This window comes from Morchella sextelata (assembly GCF_020137385.1).
Source record: "Morchella sextelata strain SCLS chromosome Unknown scls_1, whole genome shotgun sequence".
In the NCBI taxonomy this organism is placed as follows: domain Eukaryota; kingdom Fungi; phylum Ascomycota; class Pezizomycetes; order Pezizales; family Morchellaceae; genus Morchella; species Morchella sextelata.
In genome coordinates this window covers 1,809,877-1,826,337 of record NW_025408616.1, presented here as the reverse complement: position 1 = coordinate 1,826,337, position 16,461 = coordinate 1,809,877, and the positions used below count along the sequence as shown (strand labels likewise).

Sequence of the window (16,461 nt, the reverse complement as noted above, 5' to 3'; positions counted from 1 at the left end):
AGTGCAGTGCAGTGGGGGTGTGTGATTGTGATCAAAGATGTCAGTCAGGCAGCGAGTGTATGTTTGTAGAGCGGGAGTGAAAGGGCCCAAATCTCAGCCAAAGGATCGCGATCGGCACACACGTCTTTTGCTTAGCAGGTGGGGAGACGCGATTCTCTATATAATATCCCCCACTTTGAGGGGGCGCGCCTTGTCACGCGTAGAGTTATTGCAGAAAGTCGCGAGACCCTGGGAATAATCCCTCCCTCTCCTCTAGCTACTCTAACCTTCGCACCTTCGCACCTTCGCACCTTCGATCCCTTCATGAGCAGAAAAGGGAGGGCGTGTGACTCACGCAGGCCAGCAATTTGCTGTAGGTACAGTGCTCAGTATTCAGTTAGACAGAGAGCGGGGTTAAAGTACATAGATACAGTGCTGCCTGCCTACAAATGCAAAAAGCGTTCACAAAGAGAAGATCGAGAGCAATTTGCGCCAGGTCGAGCGGCCGGCTAAGTAGGCATCGAGCCCTAACCCTGTACATTGATTGGATCATGCGACATCACTCGGATGTCAAGAGCTTCAGAGGGGTTGATTACTTCAGAGGGGAAATGTTGGACGACGTGCGAAACGCGGGGTGTGAGGGCAGGCGGTGATATATGTGATATTTGTATCTTTTCCAGATCTACATGGCAGTCATATAGTCGTTCTTCATCGATACAACAATATTCTCTTATTTTATTTAATTGGCTCGATCGAACTCTCAAGCCATATAATATAATCTATACACATAAACACCCCCCCTCCCCACATCAAAACCTCACAACTGGCAACTCCGCCATATGCACCTTCGCCGTCCCATACGGACTGAGCGTCACATTGACCCTCTCCCCCACACACACGGGACTTAGCGGCGGCAGCGCGGGCGAATCCAGCGTCACATCCCACGCCACTGCGCACGCGGCAGCAGTGATACTGACGGGCGCGGCCCCGCGCGCAAAGATCGGGCTGGGGAGATCGGCCATCTTTAGGCCTGCGGAGTTGTCGGTGACGGTGAGGCTTGTGGGGTCGATTGCGATGCGCCATTCGCTCGGTGTCTCGAGGATGTGGTCACGGGTTTCGGGGAGGGTCTGGTCTTCTGGCAGCGGCTGGGTATCGGTCCAGTTTAGTGGCTGGAAGGACTCTGAGGAATACTCGAGATCGAGAGCATATAGTAGTGGTCCGCGGTACACCGCGACACCGCCGGAGCCCCGGGTGACTACATTGATCTCCATTCCCAGCCTCACCTTGACCGTCGTCTTCCCGCTTCTCACCACCACCTTCTGCAGCGAGTTCTCGTCTGGGGTTAATGCCCCCGCCTTCTTACCATCTACAGAGATACTCGAGGAGGCAAGAACAGTCCATGACGGAATGCGGATATAGAAGTCGAACGAGGACCTGGCGGTGATGGTGTACACTAGAGTGTCACCGAGCGGGTATATCGTGTCTACAGACACAGTGACCTTATTGCCGTGGGCGAGCGTCGTCGTGGCTTCCGACGGGCTGAGGAGGGCGTGGATGAGCCCGTTGGAGCCGGCCTTGACGAACGATGTTGCGAGGAACTTGGGGTATCCTTGCGGGTGATTGACCGTGCAGCAAGGCTGTTTAAACAATTAATCCGCCATACCAGATACTTCACTTTAGGTCAATGAGATAAGACATACAAAGTTTGGTTCCAGGCCAAAAGTGTTACCATACGACACAACGTTATAGAACGGCTTTGCCGTCAGATTCCTCGACCACGGCTGGTTGGTCGGCGTGACATACTGGTGGCTCCACCAGTCGGGCGAGATTGCGGCCGGGAATGCGTTGAAGGCGGCGCGCTCGACGCCGTCGGCGAAGGCGTTGTCGCCCTGGAAGCGGTACAGGTACGAGAGGGAGAACATTGTCTCCACGGACATGCACAGCTCGGATCTTGCGGGCAATGATTGTTAGTGCGTGAGAAAGGCTCGATGGGAGAATATCTATCTACATACCCTCTTTGTGGTGAGAGACCGCCGAGATGTTCATCTGCAATGATAGTACCAGAGCTGGACCCATGATATGTATAAGTCCAGTTCACGGCATTCCTGGTCTGTGTCAGGAGCCCGTCCTCTTTCGTCATCCTATACAGCACCGCCGGATATCTCAAAGCTTCAAACACCACACCGTCAGCCCAATCCTCCCACTCCACTCCCCCTCCCCTCCCCAAAAATCCAAAACCAAAGCCATCCACCCAGAAATACACATACCTTGCGCCAGATTCACCCCATGCGTAAACCTCGTATCCTTAATCGCCGGCGTCCCCACCTTCGGAAACACCCCCTCCACGAAGAACGTCGTCCAATCCCTCTCGCCCACCCTCCCGCCCTCAAACATGAGCTCCATCGTCTCCCAAATGACCTGCTCCTGCCCGCGCGGGTGGTTCTCATACAGCCACTGCAGCGACATGACCAGCTCGTGCGTGCGCGCCAGCCCAAACCGCCACGGATCGAAATTGTCGCCGCTCTGCTGGATCAGCCCCGTGAAGTTGCTCGCCAGCATGTCATGCGCCAGCACAGTGAACTTGTGCATTGACGACACGATGCGCTCGGTCTCGCTTGGGTCCGCCTCCGCGTATTGCTGTGCATCAATCAGCACTACCCATTCACCACACAAGTGATCATTGACCCCAGGCCGACACAACAATCATTGACCCTAGTCAGACTACATACCGTCATCCCAAACAGCACCAACGCCCTGGCCCATATCCCCCTCGTCTCCCGCGTAGTCTCGGGCCCAATCCACCCATCCTCGGCCTGGTGGTCGAGCACATAATCCAGGAAGCTCTTCGCCTGCGCCTTGAGGCGCGCGTCATCGAGCACGTATGCGAGCGGGACTATGTAGTTGAACCAGTAGGGCGCGGACTCGTGGAGCTCACTATACTCCGTGGACCCGCCGAGCCAGGTGCTGTCGGAGACGTAGCGGTAGAAGTCGTGCTCGTGGCCGGCGAGGCCCGCTGCAGAGAGGTGCAGTTGCGAGGAGAGCCAGCCGCGCGGGCGGATGGCGGTGAGGGGGAGGGGCGTGTAGAGGAATGGGGATACTGTGGGCTCGTGGGGTTAGTTTCTGTCTGTGGACTAGAGCTGGGGGTCTGGAGAAGGAAAGCTTACGGGTGTTTGTACTATTCGACACCGCGCCATCCGTGGCCGGTATCAAAAGACTCCCGACAAACACAGTCGCCGCCGCCAGGAACGCAGACGCAGGGACAATTCGGCCAAACATCTTCCACGGTGTCTATCTACAGCGCGACTTGCAATTCTACATTCTGGAAAACTTGGTTCTTAATAACTCTCGATACTGCGACAACATTGGCCCGAGAATCGCAGGCCCGGGGGCTGTCCGGGAGCTGTTCCAGCGACCGCTCGGCCATTTCAAGACGCGTAGATTACGGCCGCGGGGAATCCCTGTCATTGCGCAATGAAATACCCCGGAGAGCCCGGTTATTTAGAGTTGTTCTTGGCCCCGGGAACGGAGTGAAGGGTGTCCCGGATGTGCGGTGGGGTGGGATGTGCTGCGATGCTCATTGGCTGTCACTCGGGGTGGTCAGCTGCGGCTGTGGGCCAGTGATCGATAGGTCCGGATCAGACATGGTGAATCATTCGACGTGCGAGTGACGGGCTGTGACGAGTACAGTGGGATCTCTGTGTGTAAACTGAGCCCATCAGCACCAGTCACTAAATAAACACAAGTAGTTCTGCACAGCCCAGAATGGTCTGACCAGGCCTTTCTACTAAACATCCCGTCTGTCCGTATTGGGCCCAATCAGTAGCACTTGCCAAGGGGATCTAACCTATTTAATCTGTTTAGTAGAATCGTAGAATAGTAGAATTGTAGAGATATCAACGCCGCCTTGCAGTTCTGCGAATCTGCTCTATCTACTCCAGTAGTAAACGCCCTGCTTTCTCAAATCCAGCAGAGCATCATCACTCTGCAGCCCCATGTGAAATGATGTCATCTCCACGCCGTCAAAAAAAGCAACATCACCGACCGCCAAGGCCATCGCCGTTATTCCGCTCCACTCGAGCGCCTACCAAAGCACAAAGAGTCTCTCTCTCCCACCTTGCCCGTGCACAGCTAAGCTTTCCCTCCATACTAATCACCGCCGCCAGTGGGGAAAGCCACTTTCTCGAGGGCCCAGATCCGACGTTGCCGGCCAGGCTGCACAGATTCGGCAATTTCGGGTGGCCTGGGCGCACAAACAATGAGCCGCAAGGGTCGCACGTCCCCCTCCTCCACGCCTCATCAGAGTGTGATAGTGATAGAATCTGCGGTAGGGCGCATGTGGAAATAGAACGACCGACCGAATGCCTGACTGTCAGCCTTGCTGTGAACCTGTAACCTCCACCCCTCTCTTCCCCGTAAACTGCACCTCATCGCTCATCCTCTCTTTCCACTCCTCCAGTTATCCATCCATCCATCATCACCACAACCATCATCGTCGCCATCAGGGCTCATCCAGCTTGAGTCGCATTCACAATGCCTCCAAAAACCTATGACATAACAATCACTTTCCGCTCAGCTTCGAATCTCCCTGTCGCTGACCTCGGCACCCTTGCCTCAGACCCGTATGTTGCTGCAATCCTAACCACAGCCGTCTCAATCCAAGACCCAGAGAAGAGCCCACCACTACACTTCCGTACACCCACAGTGCGTACTACTACCAACCCTGCCTGGGAGTGTCGTTGGGACCTGGGCAATGTTCCTAGAGAGGGTACAAAGCTACGGATCGATGTCCTGGATGAGGATGTCAGGAATCGTGATGATAGGTTGGGACAAGCAGTCATTGATTTCCAAGAGCTGGAGAATTGGGGCTCGAACCAAGTAAATGAAGGGAGCTATAAGCTTCGAAAGAAGGGTGCTAGTAAGAAAGCAGCAGTGCTAAAGCTGTGTGTCGCGGACATGAAGAAAAAGAAGAAGGTCACGACCATGATTGTCGTGAGGATTGAGATAAAGCGCGAGACGAGGCTGGCCGAAGGGTTTCATGACATCAAGAGAGCTTTTACGTGTGGTCCAAGTACGCACTCCAAAAGACCCTGGGATATGACAATGTTAACAGTATATTCTAGATTACTGGTCCAAACACTTCTCTCCCCTCATCGGCAAAGTAGTCCGCGCCAAAGACTCCCCTCAAGAGGAAGACAAAGCCACAAATTTCTCCTTCGAAGCCAACAAGCTCCAACTCACCGGCCCAGTCCCACCAGAGCTCCACCACAGATACGTAGACTTTGCCCCCTTCGTCACAGCGTACTTTTCTGGCAAAGGCCTCAAGGGCCGTGTCCTCAACCAGGCTTTGCATAGCCAGTATAACCATCTGTATTGCTATGACCAGAACACAGAGTATGGCTATATCGACAACTCTCCAGATGGTAGAAAGGAGGACAGCAATGCACTAGCAAGGCGATTCCTTGAAATGACCCATTGGAGCGAGGGATACCGCATCTTCACATATGTCATTACGCTCGACGCGGAATGGCGCTTTACCGAGACAGGCGACGAGTTCGCGGTCGACCTATTGAGTAAGCATAGCTTACACAGCGATGTCAGCAAATACATTGCTTACTCGGGCGAATTCTTTGTAAGGAAGAGACACAGCCATCACGAGCATCATAAAGCTCACGGGAATGACGCAAACCATCACGATGGGGAAGCAGCTCACGGTGCAGACGTAATCACGTCCCCCAACGGGGAGTCCAAACACACGGACCACCACCCGTCTCACTACGAACTCATCATCGATAATGACTCTGGCACCTACCGTCCCAAAGAGGAACTCCTTCCAAAGCTTAAGAGCTTCTTGGAATCCAACTTGCATGGTATCGGTGCAGTTACCACCTACCATTGCTTCGATAAAAAACTAGAAGAGCTCAAGAAGGAACGGAAGGACGCGAAGCACAAAGAAGATGGACACCGAATCTTTAGGCAGCGCAGTATGTCTAGTAATGGAAGCAGCATTAGTAGTGGCGATGAGCAAGAGCTTGACACAGGAAAGGAGGGGAACATATTCAAGAGGCAGTGGTCCAAATGGATGATGAACGGCAGCACTTCACCGGCTGCACCGGCTGGACAGGGTGGGGGAGCTTCGAGGTGATGGTACGGGTTTAGGGAGTGGTGGTGGGGCAAAAAGGGGGAGCAGGGGTGGAGAGGTGAGGAGTGGTGGGGTTAGTGAGTGATCGTGTAACTTTTCGGAGTTACTTCATGGATTCGAGGCGGTAATTACGGTGCTTTGGTCTAAAAGCCATGTTTTCTTATTATTATTTTTACTTTTTTTCTCTGGCCATTTGTCTACACACCTTTTTTTCATTCCTTTTTCCCTGTTTTTCTTTGTATATTTATCCACTGATTGCTTGTATGAGATACCTTGATGTAGTATGTTGGTTCTGAGTTTTAATGTCTAATGATCGGGAGGGCAGGTTGATAGCCATGTAGTTCTTTACTGGAATGGATATACTTCGTATCCTTCGAACTACTAGATTAGCATAGCTAGATGAATTCGAGTCATAGATTGTCACTCGAGCACTTCACTACTAAAAAATCGTCTCCTCGTATTTCCAGACCAGGTTCATATTGGACTTGTGGTAAGAGAGCTCTTCAGTCGGGTCCTCTGGCGGAGAAGTTGGTCACTTGGTGGTAAGAGACGGACGGGGTCTTTCTTCATGCCAGATTTCTCAAAACGATCTGTCCCTGTCTAAAGCGCAGTCTGCATCGCCTATCGGGGCTTGGCCCCGGTCTGTCAAGAGCCACGGTTCGACGGATTGTGACAGTTTATAGCGCTTGGCTAGCTCATCTCGTCCCGGACCAAACCGGCTCCAGCCGCAGAGGGAAGCACCACGAGATCGAATAGCCGAATAGCCTTTCTCCAAGGCCAGACAAAACCAACGGCTCATGAAGCTACGATTCACACCTCAATGTCACCGGTAAACTTACCCCGCTGACCCGTTTTAACAGCGGATTTCTACACAGTAATAAGCTCGAGAATCGACTTGTTCCTTCGACAAGATCAAGTGTGCCGCGCAACCAATGAGAGCTTTGATTTTTGAAGTTCACTTTAAGAACCCGAACTATAACAACAACGAGATCAAATTGAAAGAGAATTTGTATGTATTTCTAGCTTTCCGTTTTGCGCAAGGATAGCGTCATTTCCGTTCAGAAAAGCATGTGTAGAGCAGGTCACAGCATGTCACTCGCGCGCCAAGCCCCATTACCCCAGCAGTTACGAGCACAAAAGAAGCGCAGTCCACGGGGCCAAAGAACGATATTTTTAAAGTTTATTCGTTACTGTGCTTTACCAAGTCTAGGAATTAACTCATTCCTCCAAATGAAAATAAAAGGCACGCCCGGCAGTCCCGAGCCCTCAAGGTGTCTTAAAACCAAAGCGAAAATTTAAAATTTAAAAGGGCCGAGCTGCCTTGAGGGCGCAGCCTTTCTTCGTTGGGACTACATCAACCTGGATACCGAATTGTCTGCCTATAAGATAGCACTAAAGGCGAAATCTAGGCAAGTTCTGCTCCAACTCTAGATGCTGAACACCCAGTGCCACGCTGTACCATGAATGAGCCACCACTCTTCCAATCTATAGCCCGTACGTATTACCTTTCAGGTGCTGGCTATCGCGGTTTCTCCAATCCATTAAGGAAGCCCTAGCCTCGTCGGAGTTTCGCGAATTTGACCAATGGCGGCGGTATTGACGAAGGTTGCGTTATTCCACTCGTAGTCTTACCTCCGTGTGGTCATCATGCGCCAAATTTGATGTCTCGGAGACATTCAAGAAATCTCTCTCGGTCTTACACCAATGGGTTTTGTTCAAGCAGTACCGAGACTGAGTGTCTCTGCTGAAAAGAAGCCGTAAATTTCAAGATCTGGAGACTCGAGATATGATCGACACGTGAAGCATCCCTATCAAAGAAATATCACTGTGCCCTAGAGGAGGGAGGTGTTGCGGAAGACTAGAACTGAGGGGGAAGCTCAACTAGCTGGGCGACTTACAAAGCAGCCAAAAGAAAGGGCAAAAATTGCTCAATACCTCGGCCTAGAGGCACTGATTTCAGTGGGAGGCTGAACTGGTTCGAAGCTCCCCGTCTGCAGCTTTTCTAATATGCAGACTGGTGATATCTAACGACGTTGTTAGTAGAGGAATTCATGGAGATTTTGTGTCCGGAGGTATTAAAGAACAATGGCTACTGTACATGTAGTCATGATCATTGCCGGTTCTCATGCATTTATCATACTCTGGAGACTATGGCTCAAGCGGGGAAATGTACATGTAGTTGAATGTTAGGGCTCGGACCTTCGAAGACGGATGGGTATTCCACTGTTTGCTCTTGGCCGCTACGTGTCGTCCACACTCAAGTACTTACCCACTCTTCCGGGTGGTCGCACGCACAGTCTCCCCCACAAAAAAAAGCATTTAACGTTTTCTAATCAGTGCGTCACTCAGCGGATTCTTTTCCAACACTCCGAGGCTCTATATATCTTCACACAATATCACTCTCATACCTCTTACACGACAAATCTTAGATGCCAGTGATATTCGCTTCAGATCGTTTGCTTTGGATGCTCTGCTCATGGAGCTCTTTTCACCTTCATGCATCCGATGAATTTTTTCACCCCGGCCTAGGCCAGATAAAAGACAATGTAGGCTGAAAATGTTCCCCGATGAAAATGACAACAAAACAATGATACATGTAATTAGTATGCTACATGGGGAGAGGTACCACACCACCTCCAGGCAGCATAGAGCTCACGATGGGGAAGCTACTCCATATATAAAAAGCCACCTGCTCGTGTGGAAGACGGGGAGATATTCCACGAGAACGATGTTCTTGAGAGTTGTCGCATCAACTCCCCGGACTCTACTAGTCCGCGCATAAGCATCTCGCTGTGGTTTTCTGCGTCCTGTCATCGCCCTAGCTATACACTTTGAGTGGCAAATTTAGGTGATTATAAAACCCTAATTTTTTCATGTGTTAACTAACCTTTAATTTCATTCACGCCCTATCACTCGGATATCCGTCCTCTATGATAGGCACCGGCGATTACCATTCTAGGTGACGCATATGTTCCATCCCAGTCACAAATATTGACTATTTGCCAACCGGAGGGTCCAGTGGCCAATTGAGGCGATTACCAAATAGCATTATCTATTTCGCCTACACAAGACGTTGTTAGGTTTCACGGTTTTGAATACGAACTATTCAATCCCTATTACCGCCAACAGATCCTCAGTGTCTTTCGAGCAAACTCTAGCCACCACTGACCAACTGCCAATCTTGGCCAACAGGACAACCGAATTGTCAGTGGGCTGGCCCTCTAGTCAATGATATATTCGTGACTGGGACGGAACACATACTCTACTCTAGTACATGTATCCACTGAATAATATAGCATGTAACCTTCAAGCCTTACTTTATGCAAAGGCCGAAAAGGTGCGGTCATTGTTTGGGTGGCGGGCTCGGCGACCCCCCGAAATTACCGACCCCACCCCCGCCCCCTTAGTCTAACATGTATCGCCCCGGTTGACCCACGTTGCGGCTTACCGGACGCACGACTAAGCCGAGAGTCAAAAGACTCCAGATAGCCACACAAGGGATCTCTGAGGCTTTGTGGCAAATACAGGATCTTTAAAACAGAGGGAATGATTGTCGTAGACAGATCCGGCGTCATAGCGAGACGAAAATTCGCGAATCATATCTGCTTAATACAGTTAAACGAGTGATCCTCCGTGATTTAAATCGATCTGCATACGAAACCCATCTGGAACTCAAACCTGCTATATTTGACTAAATGATCCATAGGACTAGGAATCTCAGATCAATCAACTCTGATCTGCACCCATAGGAGAATATCTTTCCTGGTGCTTCTTAGCACCCTCTTCAACATTTACAAGTAGCGATAATTACCACATAGGTACTACTTACTCATCGTTCGATTCTTTTTTCCTTCCGACAAAACAAGAACACAATGGCGGAAATCGCCGTCGGCTTACCGCGCTTATTGACGTTAACATGATGCGGCGGCGGCGACAGCGGCGACAATTGAACAATCGATACATACGCCCAGGATTCAAGATGCGGGAACCGTATCCTGCAAAATTAGGGTGGTTGGTCCTAAGTAGTAATCGATATGTAGATATCTTTGAGATGCAGATCCCCCTTTTCTGTGCTTCTGTTCCTCCATCCCGTGCGCGGTGTTAGCTGAGATGTGGACAACGGCACACTATCTTCATTTTGCTGATAGCAGCTTTCGATCATGATTCGTCCCAACGCCGTGCGCGTGTGCCTACAGGTTGTTGGTTCCGCATGTCCAGGCCACGATTTAGGGTAATAACACCTGCATTCGGAACCGATGATCACTGGAATGAAAACATCAGAGAGGGACGACTTATTTGCGCCCCCACGATACACAGCTACATGTTACTGAATGTATTCCTTGCCCCACGTCACTTGCGCAACTGAAATCGGGTCTCACGGAACCACTCTTAATACGTTCCTGGATTACTCAGCTGTGGCCATAAGCGAGCTTAAGGGGAACATCACTACATCGAAATGCCTATGTAACGACCTGTAAGTACTGAACTTGAGGCACGCGGCATTTCTCACCGGCCAGGAATTCGATACTTACCTACTTTGATGCCTAAGCCACCTTCGTCATCTGGGAAAGGGAGTCCCAGCGGCGGCAGCGCAATACCTACATCAACACAGGGCATAATTCCTTGGGCTTGATGGCATCTTGGCGATTCCAACGTGTGGCGATGGAGTTCTCCGAGCAGATGAAGGCATCGTGATTGGGGAATTTGAGACCTTCGTCATGAGATTAAAGTTGCCCATAATCCAGAGGATCGACAGAGGCGCTAATGAATGCTCTGCAGTGTGCGCAAATCAGAAAATGCGGGGAAGCTTGTGTAGCACAGAGAGGTACTCGCGACAGGCATGAAGTACAGCGATTCACAGGCATTTGGCGAATACACCCATTTGGCGAATTTGTATGTAGCAACCAGCCAGCAACCAGTCAAACTGCGAGTTTGACTAAGATATCCTGATTCTTATTGGCCGTGACCCCTGTTCGTCAAATGGGTGTATTCGCCAAATGCCTGTGAATCGCTGTACCCGAATATGCAGCTGCAAGTTTTTGGTGTATTTTTGACTTCTACTCCAATGGAAATTGCAGATTAGGACGTGCATTTTCGGGTACTTGTTACCTGCTGCGAGTAACTCTACATGTAGCTACGCTGCTCTAGGTACCCTAGATACCCCTGCCCAATCATCAGGCCCGAGCACTCAATGCACATCTAACACATCTAAGACAAAGGGACAAAAAGAAGAAACAAGCAAACTGTCAACAGGATTTGATCATTCTGTGCTTTCTTTTCTTTTCTTTGGTGGTAAAAAAAGCCACGGGGGGAGAGAACAGGTTCGGGTGACTTGTCCGATGGGCTGAGTGTCCCGAGGAAGTGCTGTTCCAAAGTAGTTACAGTGATCGTAACGTAAGCAATGGCAATGACTGACAGCTGTAAGTAGGACATGCCTTCTTGGACGCAGTGGAAAGTCCATCCCCAGGTACGGGTTTTACCTCCGGGGGAGGAGCTCTTCCGGGGTTTGTAACTACTGGGTACAACATGGCAGAGTCGACACAGCGTCTGTCTGTCGTAGGACGTCGGCGCGGGAAGGCAGCTAGGTCCTAAAACATCTCCTACCACCACACCAAGAGCGGATTTGGTACCTTCTTGGCACGGTCTTGGCAAATCCAAAAAAAGAAAGTAATCACCCGACCGCACTTGAAACGTTCTGCGTTGGAATCGAGATCGTCTAAAAGTAGATTGCCGATAATAGATGGATAGACAGACAAGGAATTAAATCCTGAAAAGATCGTTGGTTTTGGACTCGCAATTCACAATCACAATGGGGGAACATTTGAGGACCCGTAGAAAATTCCGTTTACACGTTGACTTCTTGAAGTTACATCAAAAGTAACTAGCTGCTAACTAAATACATTACATTCACCAGACATGAACCAAGCATTGCTCATCCTATAATAAAACCTGTAGAGAAAATAAACCCAAGATACAAGCGAAAAAAACAAGGGGTCTCAGGCGAGTTTGATAAACCAAAACAAATAAACAAAGTGGGGTCTAGGCGCAAAACACTTAAGCACGGTCAATGTGAGCCGCCTCAGCAGACTTGATATCACCAGCGAACTCATCCTTCTGGTGGTGGGCACCAAAGTTGACCTCAGGCTGGAAGCCGCGTGACTGCCAGGCCTTGTCAACCTTCTCGTACATCTGGTCGACATCCTCGAGGGAGAGACCCTTGGTCTCGTAGATCATGAGGTAAACGAAGGCGATACAGATGAAGCAGCATCCACCCCAGACGAAGAACACCTTGGCTCCCATGTTGGCGTTACCGGGGCCATCGTCGACCATGTAGGGAGTGGCGAAACCGATGGCGAAGTTGAGGAGCCAGTTGGTGGCAGTGGTCATGGAAAGACACTTGGCACGGACCTTGAGAGGGAAGATCTCACCGGTAACGACCCAGGCGACGGGACCCCATGAGATGGCGAAGAAGAAGATGTAGAAGCAGACGAAAGCAATGAGGACCTTGTTGGCAACACCAGTGAAGACGGTGACACCGACGATGGCGACGATGAACTCGCAGACACACATTCCAATGGCTCCCATGAGAAGGAGACGACGACGACCAAGCTTCTCAACAAGGTAGAGGCCGGGGATGGTGGAGACGACGTTGACCAAGTTGGTGATGAGACCGATCAAGAAGGCATTCTCGATACCAGAGTTCTTGAAAAACTGAGTTCCGTAGTAGAAGATGAAGTTGATACCAGTGAGCTGCTGAAGAGCCTGGAGACCACATCCAGTCAAGAGCCTCTTGAGCATCTTCGGGGAGAAACAATCGGCATAAGTAGCCTGGCCAAGAGACATCTCATACTCGTGAATAGCCTTGATCTCATTGAGCTCCTCGATAATGGCAGGGTGGTCGGGGGGGAGAGAACGGAGACGGCTCATTGACCTGGCGGCACCTTCGTAGTTGTCCTTCTTGATGAGGAAGCGGGGGGTCTCGGGAAGGATGAACATTCCGATAGAGAGGATGATGGCCCAGATGAACTGGATGGCGAGAGGAATACGGTAAGAGCCGGTGTCATTGCGGTTGTGGGTGCCCTGGTTGGCGCAGGCAGCCAACAAAAGACCGATGGTGATAGCCAATTGGTAACAACCGACAATTGTTCCTCTGATCCACTTTGGTGAAGTCTCGGACTGGTACATTGGCACTGAAAGACTGTTAGTAGACCATAAAGAAGTATATACCAAAAGATGTAAAGACTTACCAAGAGCAGAAACCAAACCAACACCGAAACCAGCGAAAAGACGACCAACGACCATAAGTGGGATGGCAGTAGAGGCAACCTGGAAGGCAACACCGATAGAGAAGACACCACAGGCAGCAATGAGACCCATACGACGACCCAACATGTCTCCAACTGGGGAGGCAGTAAGAGCACCTAGAAATCGACTAGTTAGAAACCATAATTGAGTGATCTAGTGTGAAGTGATTTTCTACATACCCAAGAAGGTACCAGCGGAAAGAATAGAGACAACCAGTGAGGTCTGCGAAGAGGTCAAAGCCAGCTTTCCTTCGGAGTTGTGTTCGGTTCCGAACTCGTTCTGGAAGTAGTCCATGGCAAGAATACCGTTGATACTACCAGTATCATATCCGAAAAGAATACCTCCGAATGCCACGAAGATACCAATCAAGATGGCCGGGAGGGTCTTTCCCTCCTCACCGGCGGGCTTTCTGATCATGAAACCCATCGTGTATGTAACAGCGGTTGCGAGCTGGTTTGAGTTGTCGAAAGAGAACGATGGAGTTGGCTGCTGTCCTCCTCTCTTAAGATGCTTGACAAGTTGGCAGGTGGAATGGTGATTCAGAGGAGGAAGGGAGCGAGGAATATATAATGATTTCAGAGATACCTCACACCCCCCCCCCCCCCTACTGACCGCCTGCAGTGATCAAAGAAATCGCATTAATCCATGGCCTGGCCGTGGAGCCCCGCATAATTTGGCTTGCCCCCTGTTAGTCCAGTACAGATGTCTTGGAACTAGAGTGGTAAATATGCGGAGAGCGCGTGATGGTATTTTCTTAGCTTAGGTGGGGGAAGTAATTGCCTCTAGAGCAAGCTAAAGCAAAGTACCACTACTCTACTGAAATGAGACCCTGCCTCTTCCATCTCTGATGGCGGGGCCCCCGAACTCTGCTCTACGCAAACCCATGTCGATATACCCGGAGAGAACGAAAAAAAAACTGATTTCCCAGCCGTCAGGATATTGCAGACCCTACGGTACGGCGAGCTTGAAACCCAACTGGTTGAACCTATTTGTTTCACTACACGTGACCTTAGCTGCTTTTGATGATTCTCAACCTTAAACAGGCATAGTTTTGAGAAAGCATCCGCGGCATCTACAATTTGGAACAGGGAGGCTGGGTCTCTTGCCACAAGAGTTCCCAAGACAGCGTCTAGAGCTCTAACTGTGGAACTGCATACCTGCTCGTTTGGAGGATCACGATGGCCCCAGGCAGTGGGTCCACTCACTCTGGAAGCAGAGTAAGAAGAACACACAGACACAGACGCTGTCTAAGATTTGAAAACTCGAAACTCGACAACTCGAAAACTCAAAACCTACGATGCCAGAGAATCTCACGACATTCGCCAAAAACATAGGAGAACAACTGAAAATCCCGCGGCGGATCTTCGGTCAAAATAACCCTAAGCATGCACCACATACACTTACTGACACAAATATTATTATCCAGGTACGTCACTTCATTAGGGAGCTCATTTCACATAACAAAAGCAGCATGTGGGTTTTGCTGTAGTGGTCTTAGTTAATGCTAGGTGGTAGCACATTGATATTGTGGCTTTTCCGTACCAAGCAAAAGCTTGTGATGAATGTGGTGCAGCTCAGGTTGAACAGGTTGAACCGGAAAAATAGCATTGAAGCTATTAAAATCCACTGTTAGATAGTAGGGGTAGCGGAGCTATGAGTGTAGGTAATTTGAGTAATTGGAATTCGAAACTAAGGATGAAATGGTAGGTATCAATGTCCAGAGAGAGCGCTGGAGGTTACTTTCTCCACGATACTTTTCCCCTCAAATCGATCCCAGAAATCCCCACAACATCTTCTCTCCATGATTCTGGGAAAACCTGGGAAAACCTGGGGAACGAAAATCGCCACAAGTGTGTGTGAAGGTGAACAAGGTCGCATGTGTTGATGGGCGGGCCATGCATTGGCATGGGTATGCCGAGGCCGTAGTAGCCCTGCTCTGTTCCGTTGCACAGAAAGTCAAGACTTGTGTTTCTCACCTGCAGCTAAAGGGAAGAGGTTCACACGCACACCCTCAAAGCAGTCCAAGCCACGAACGACGGGGAGGAAGTTTTTCCTTGAAGGACTTTTCTCCGATGTTAGCTGCAACCAACCAACCAACCATGTCCGTTTCCTTCTCCTTCTTTTCTTCCTTTTTTTGCTTTTTTTTTCTTACTTTTTTTCTTAGTGTGTATCGGCTCCGGTTTCCCTCGTGGCCGCAGTCGGTGGCTGCGCTGTCTGTCTGCTTAGTCCGTTCTCGACCCTTAAGCGCAGGCGCTGTTTTTGTGTGGCGATATTTGGCAGGCCGACGGGAAAAATCGATTTCGTGATACCCCATTCTATGTAAATAACGCCGCCACAGAGATGAGAAATAATTAGGCCAAAAGGTGGTCCTGACTTGCAGTGAAACAGACAAGACACATGACGAAGGTGGTACGATGGCGAAGGTCAAAGAGCAAGCCGAGGAGCCGCATGGTCATTATCACCATCTTTGATATCAACAACATCACGAAACCAAATCCCCGCCGGTGAATTCAAGCGAAATAACTTCCAGGACAATATCAGGGTTTCAAGGCGAGACCCAAAGAAAAGGAGACGCCAATTTTAGGTTCAATTTGTTAGGTGGTAGGCACTTGTCGTCTTGCCCCTTACCTGGGGTCTCCCCCATACCCCAAATTATCGCTATTAGATAACTTTTTTATGGTTATTCCGACCCCCTGTTTGCAGAAGTCGCAGGGGTGTCCAGGTCGAATTTCCCCGGCCGGCCGCAACACCGGTGTCGGCTCCACTTTTATCCGTTATAGTCGTTAGCTACAGTTACCAGGTCTCGGGAGCATAGCCTATGTGCCCCGACACACGCATATGGAGTAGCAGAACCAAACAGTTCGTCGATTTAGCTACTACTGTCGTTGAAGTTGCGTGAACGGTTGAATTATTTATGGCTTACAGCGCCATTGGTAAAGAGGTTCCCTGATATCTAGGATTTTGGGCGGGGTACCGCGCGAGATCAATGGGTACCTGGTCGAGTGGGTGTTTGATACTCTACCGCGACAGCCTGTACC

General features: G+C 50.2%; 4 protein-coding genes across 4 annotated transcripts; 1 reads left to right on the top strand and 3 right to left on the bottom strand.

The window, feature by feature from the left end:
* Window positions 1–788: 788 nt before the first annotated feature.
* On the bottom strand, window positions 789–3,403 carry H6S33_000453 (uncharacterized protein; the record flags this gene model as incomplete). The annotated part of the gene is made up of 7 exons (XM_044831832.1): window positions 789–1,616; window positions 1,680–1,929; window positions 1,992–2,148; window positions 2,247–2,616; window positions 2,709–3,076; window positions 3,144–3,255; window positions 3,308–3,403. The coding sequence occupies 7 exons, from the start codon at window positions 3,401–3,403 to the stop codon at window positions 789–791; spliced, it is 2,181 nt and encodes a 726-aa protein (XP_044700012.1).
* A 1,106-nt stretch (window positions 3,404–4,509) lies between these two features.
* On the top strand, window positions 4,510–6,121 carry H6S33_000452 (uncharacterized protein; the record flags this gene model as incomplete). The annotated part of the gene is made up of 2 exons (XM_044831831.1): window positions 4,510–5,047; window positions 5,100–6,121. The coding sequence occupies 2 exons, from the start codon at window positions 4,510–4,512 to the stop codon at window positions 6,119–6,121; spliced, it is 1,560 nt and encodes a 519-aa protein (XP_044700011.1).
* A 3,049-nt stretch (window positions 6,122–9,170) lies between these two features.
* On the bottom strand, window positions 9,171–10,255 carry H6S33_000451 (uncharacterized protein; the record flags this gene model as incomplete). Its single annotated transcript, XM_044831830.1, has 9 exons — window positions 9,171–9,179; window positions 9,239–9,331; window positions 9,380–9,385; window positions 9,644–9,720; window positions 9,797–9,809; window positions 9,862–9,880; window positions 9,948–10,019; window positions 10,084–10,113; window positions 10,245–10,255. 9 exons carry the CDS (start codon window positions 10,253–10,255, stop codon window positions 9,171–9,173), a joined length of 330 nt encoding a protein of 109 aa, XP_044700010.1.
* Window positions 10,256–12,172: 1,917 nt separating this feature from the next.
* H6S33_000450 (uncharacterized protein) lies at window positions 12,173–13,849 on the bottom strand (the record flags this gene model as incomplete). The annotated part of the gene is made up of 3 exons (XM_044831829.1): window positions 12,173–13,308; window positions 13,366–13,539; window positions 13,603–13,849. The coding sequence occupies 3 exons, from the start codon at window positions 13,847–13,849 to the stop codon at window positions 12,173–12,175; spliced, it is 1,557 nt and encodes a 518-aa protein (XP_044700009.1).
* Between the last annotated feature and the right edge of the window lie 2,612 nt (window positions 13,850–16,461).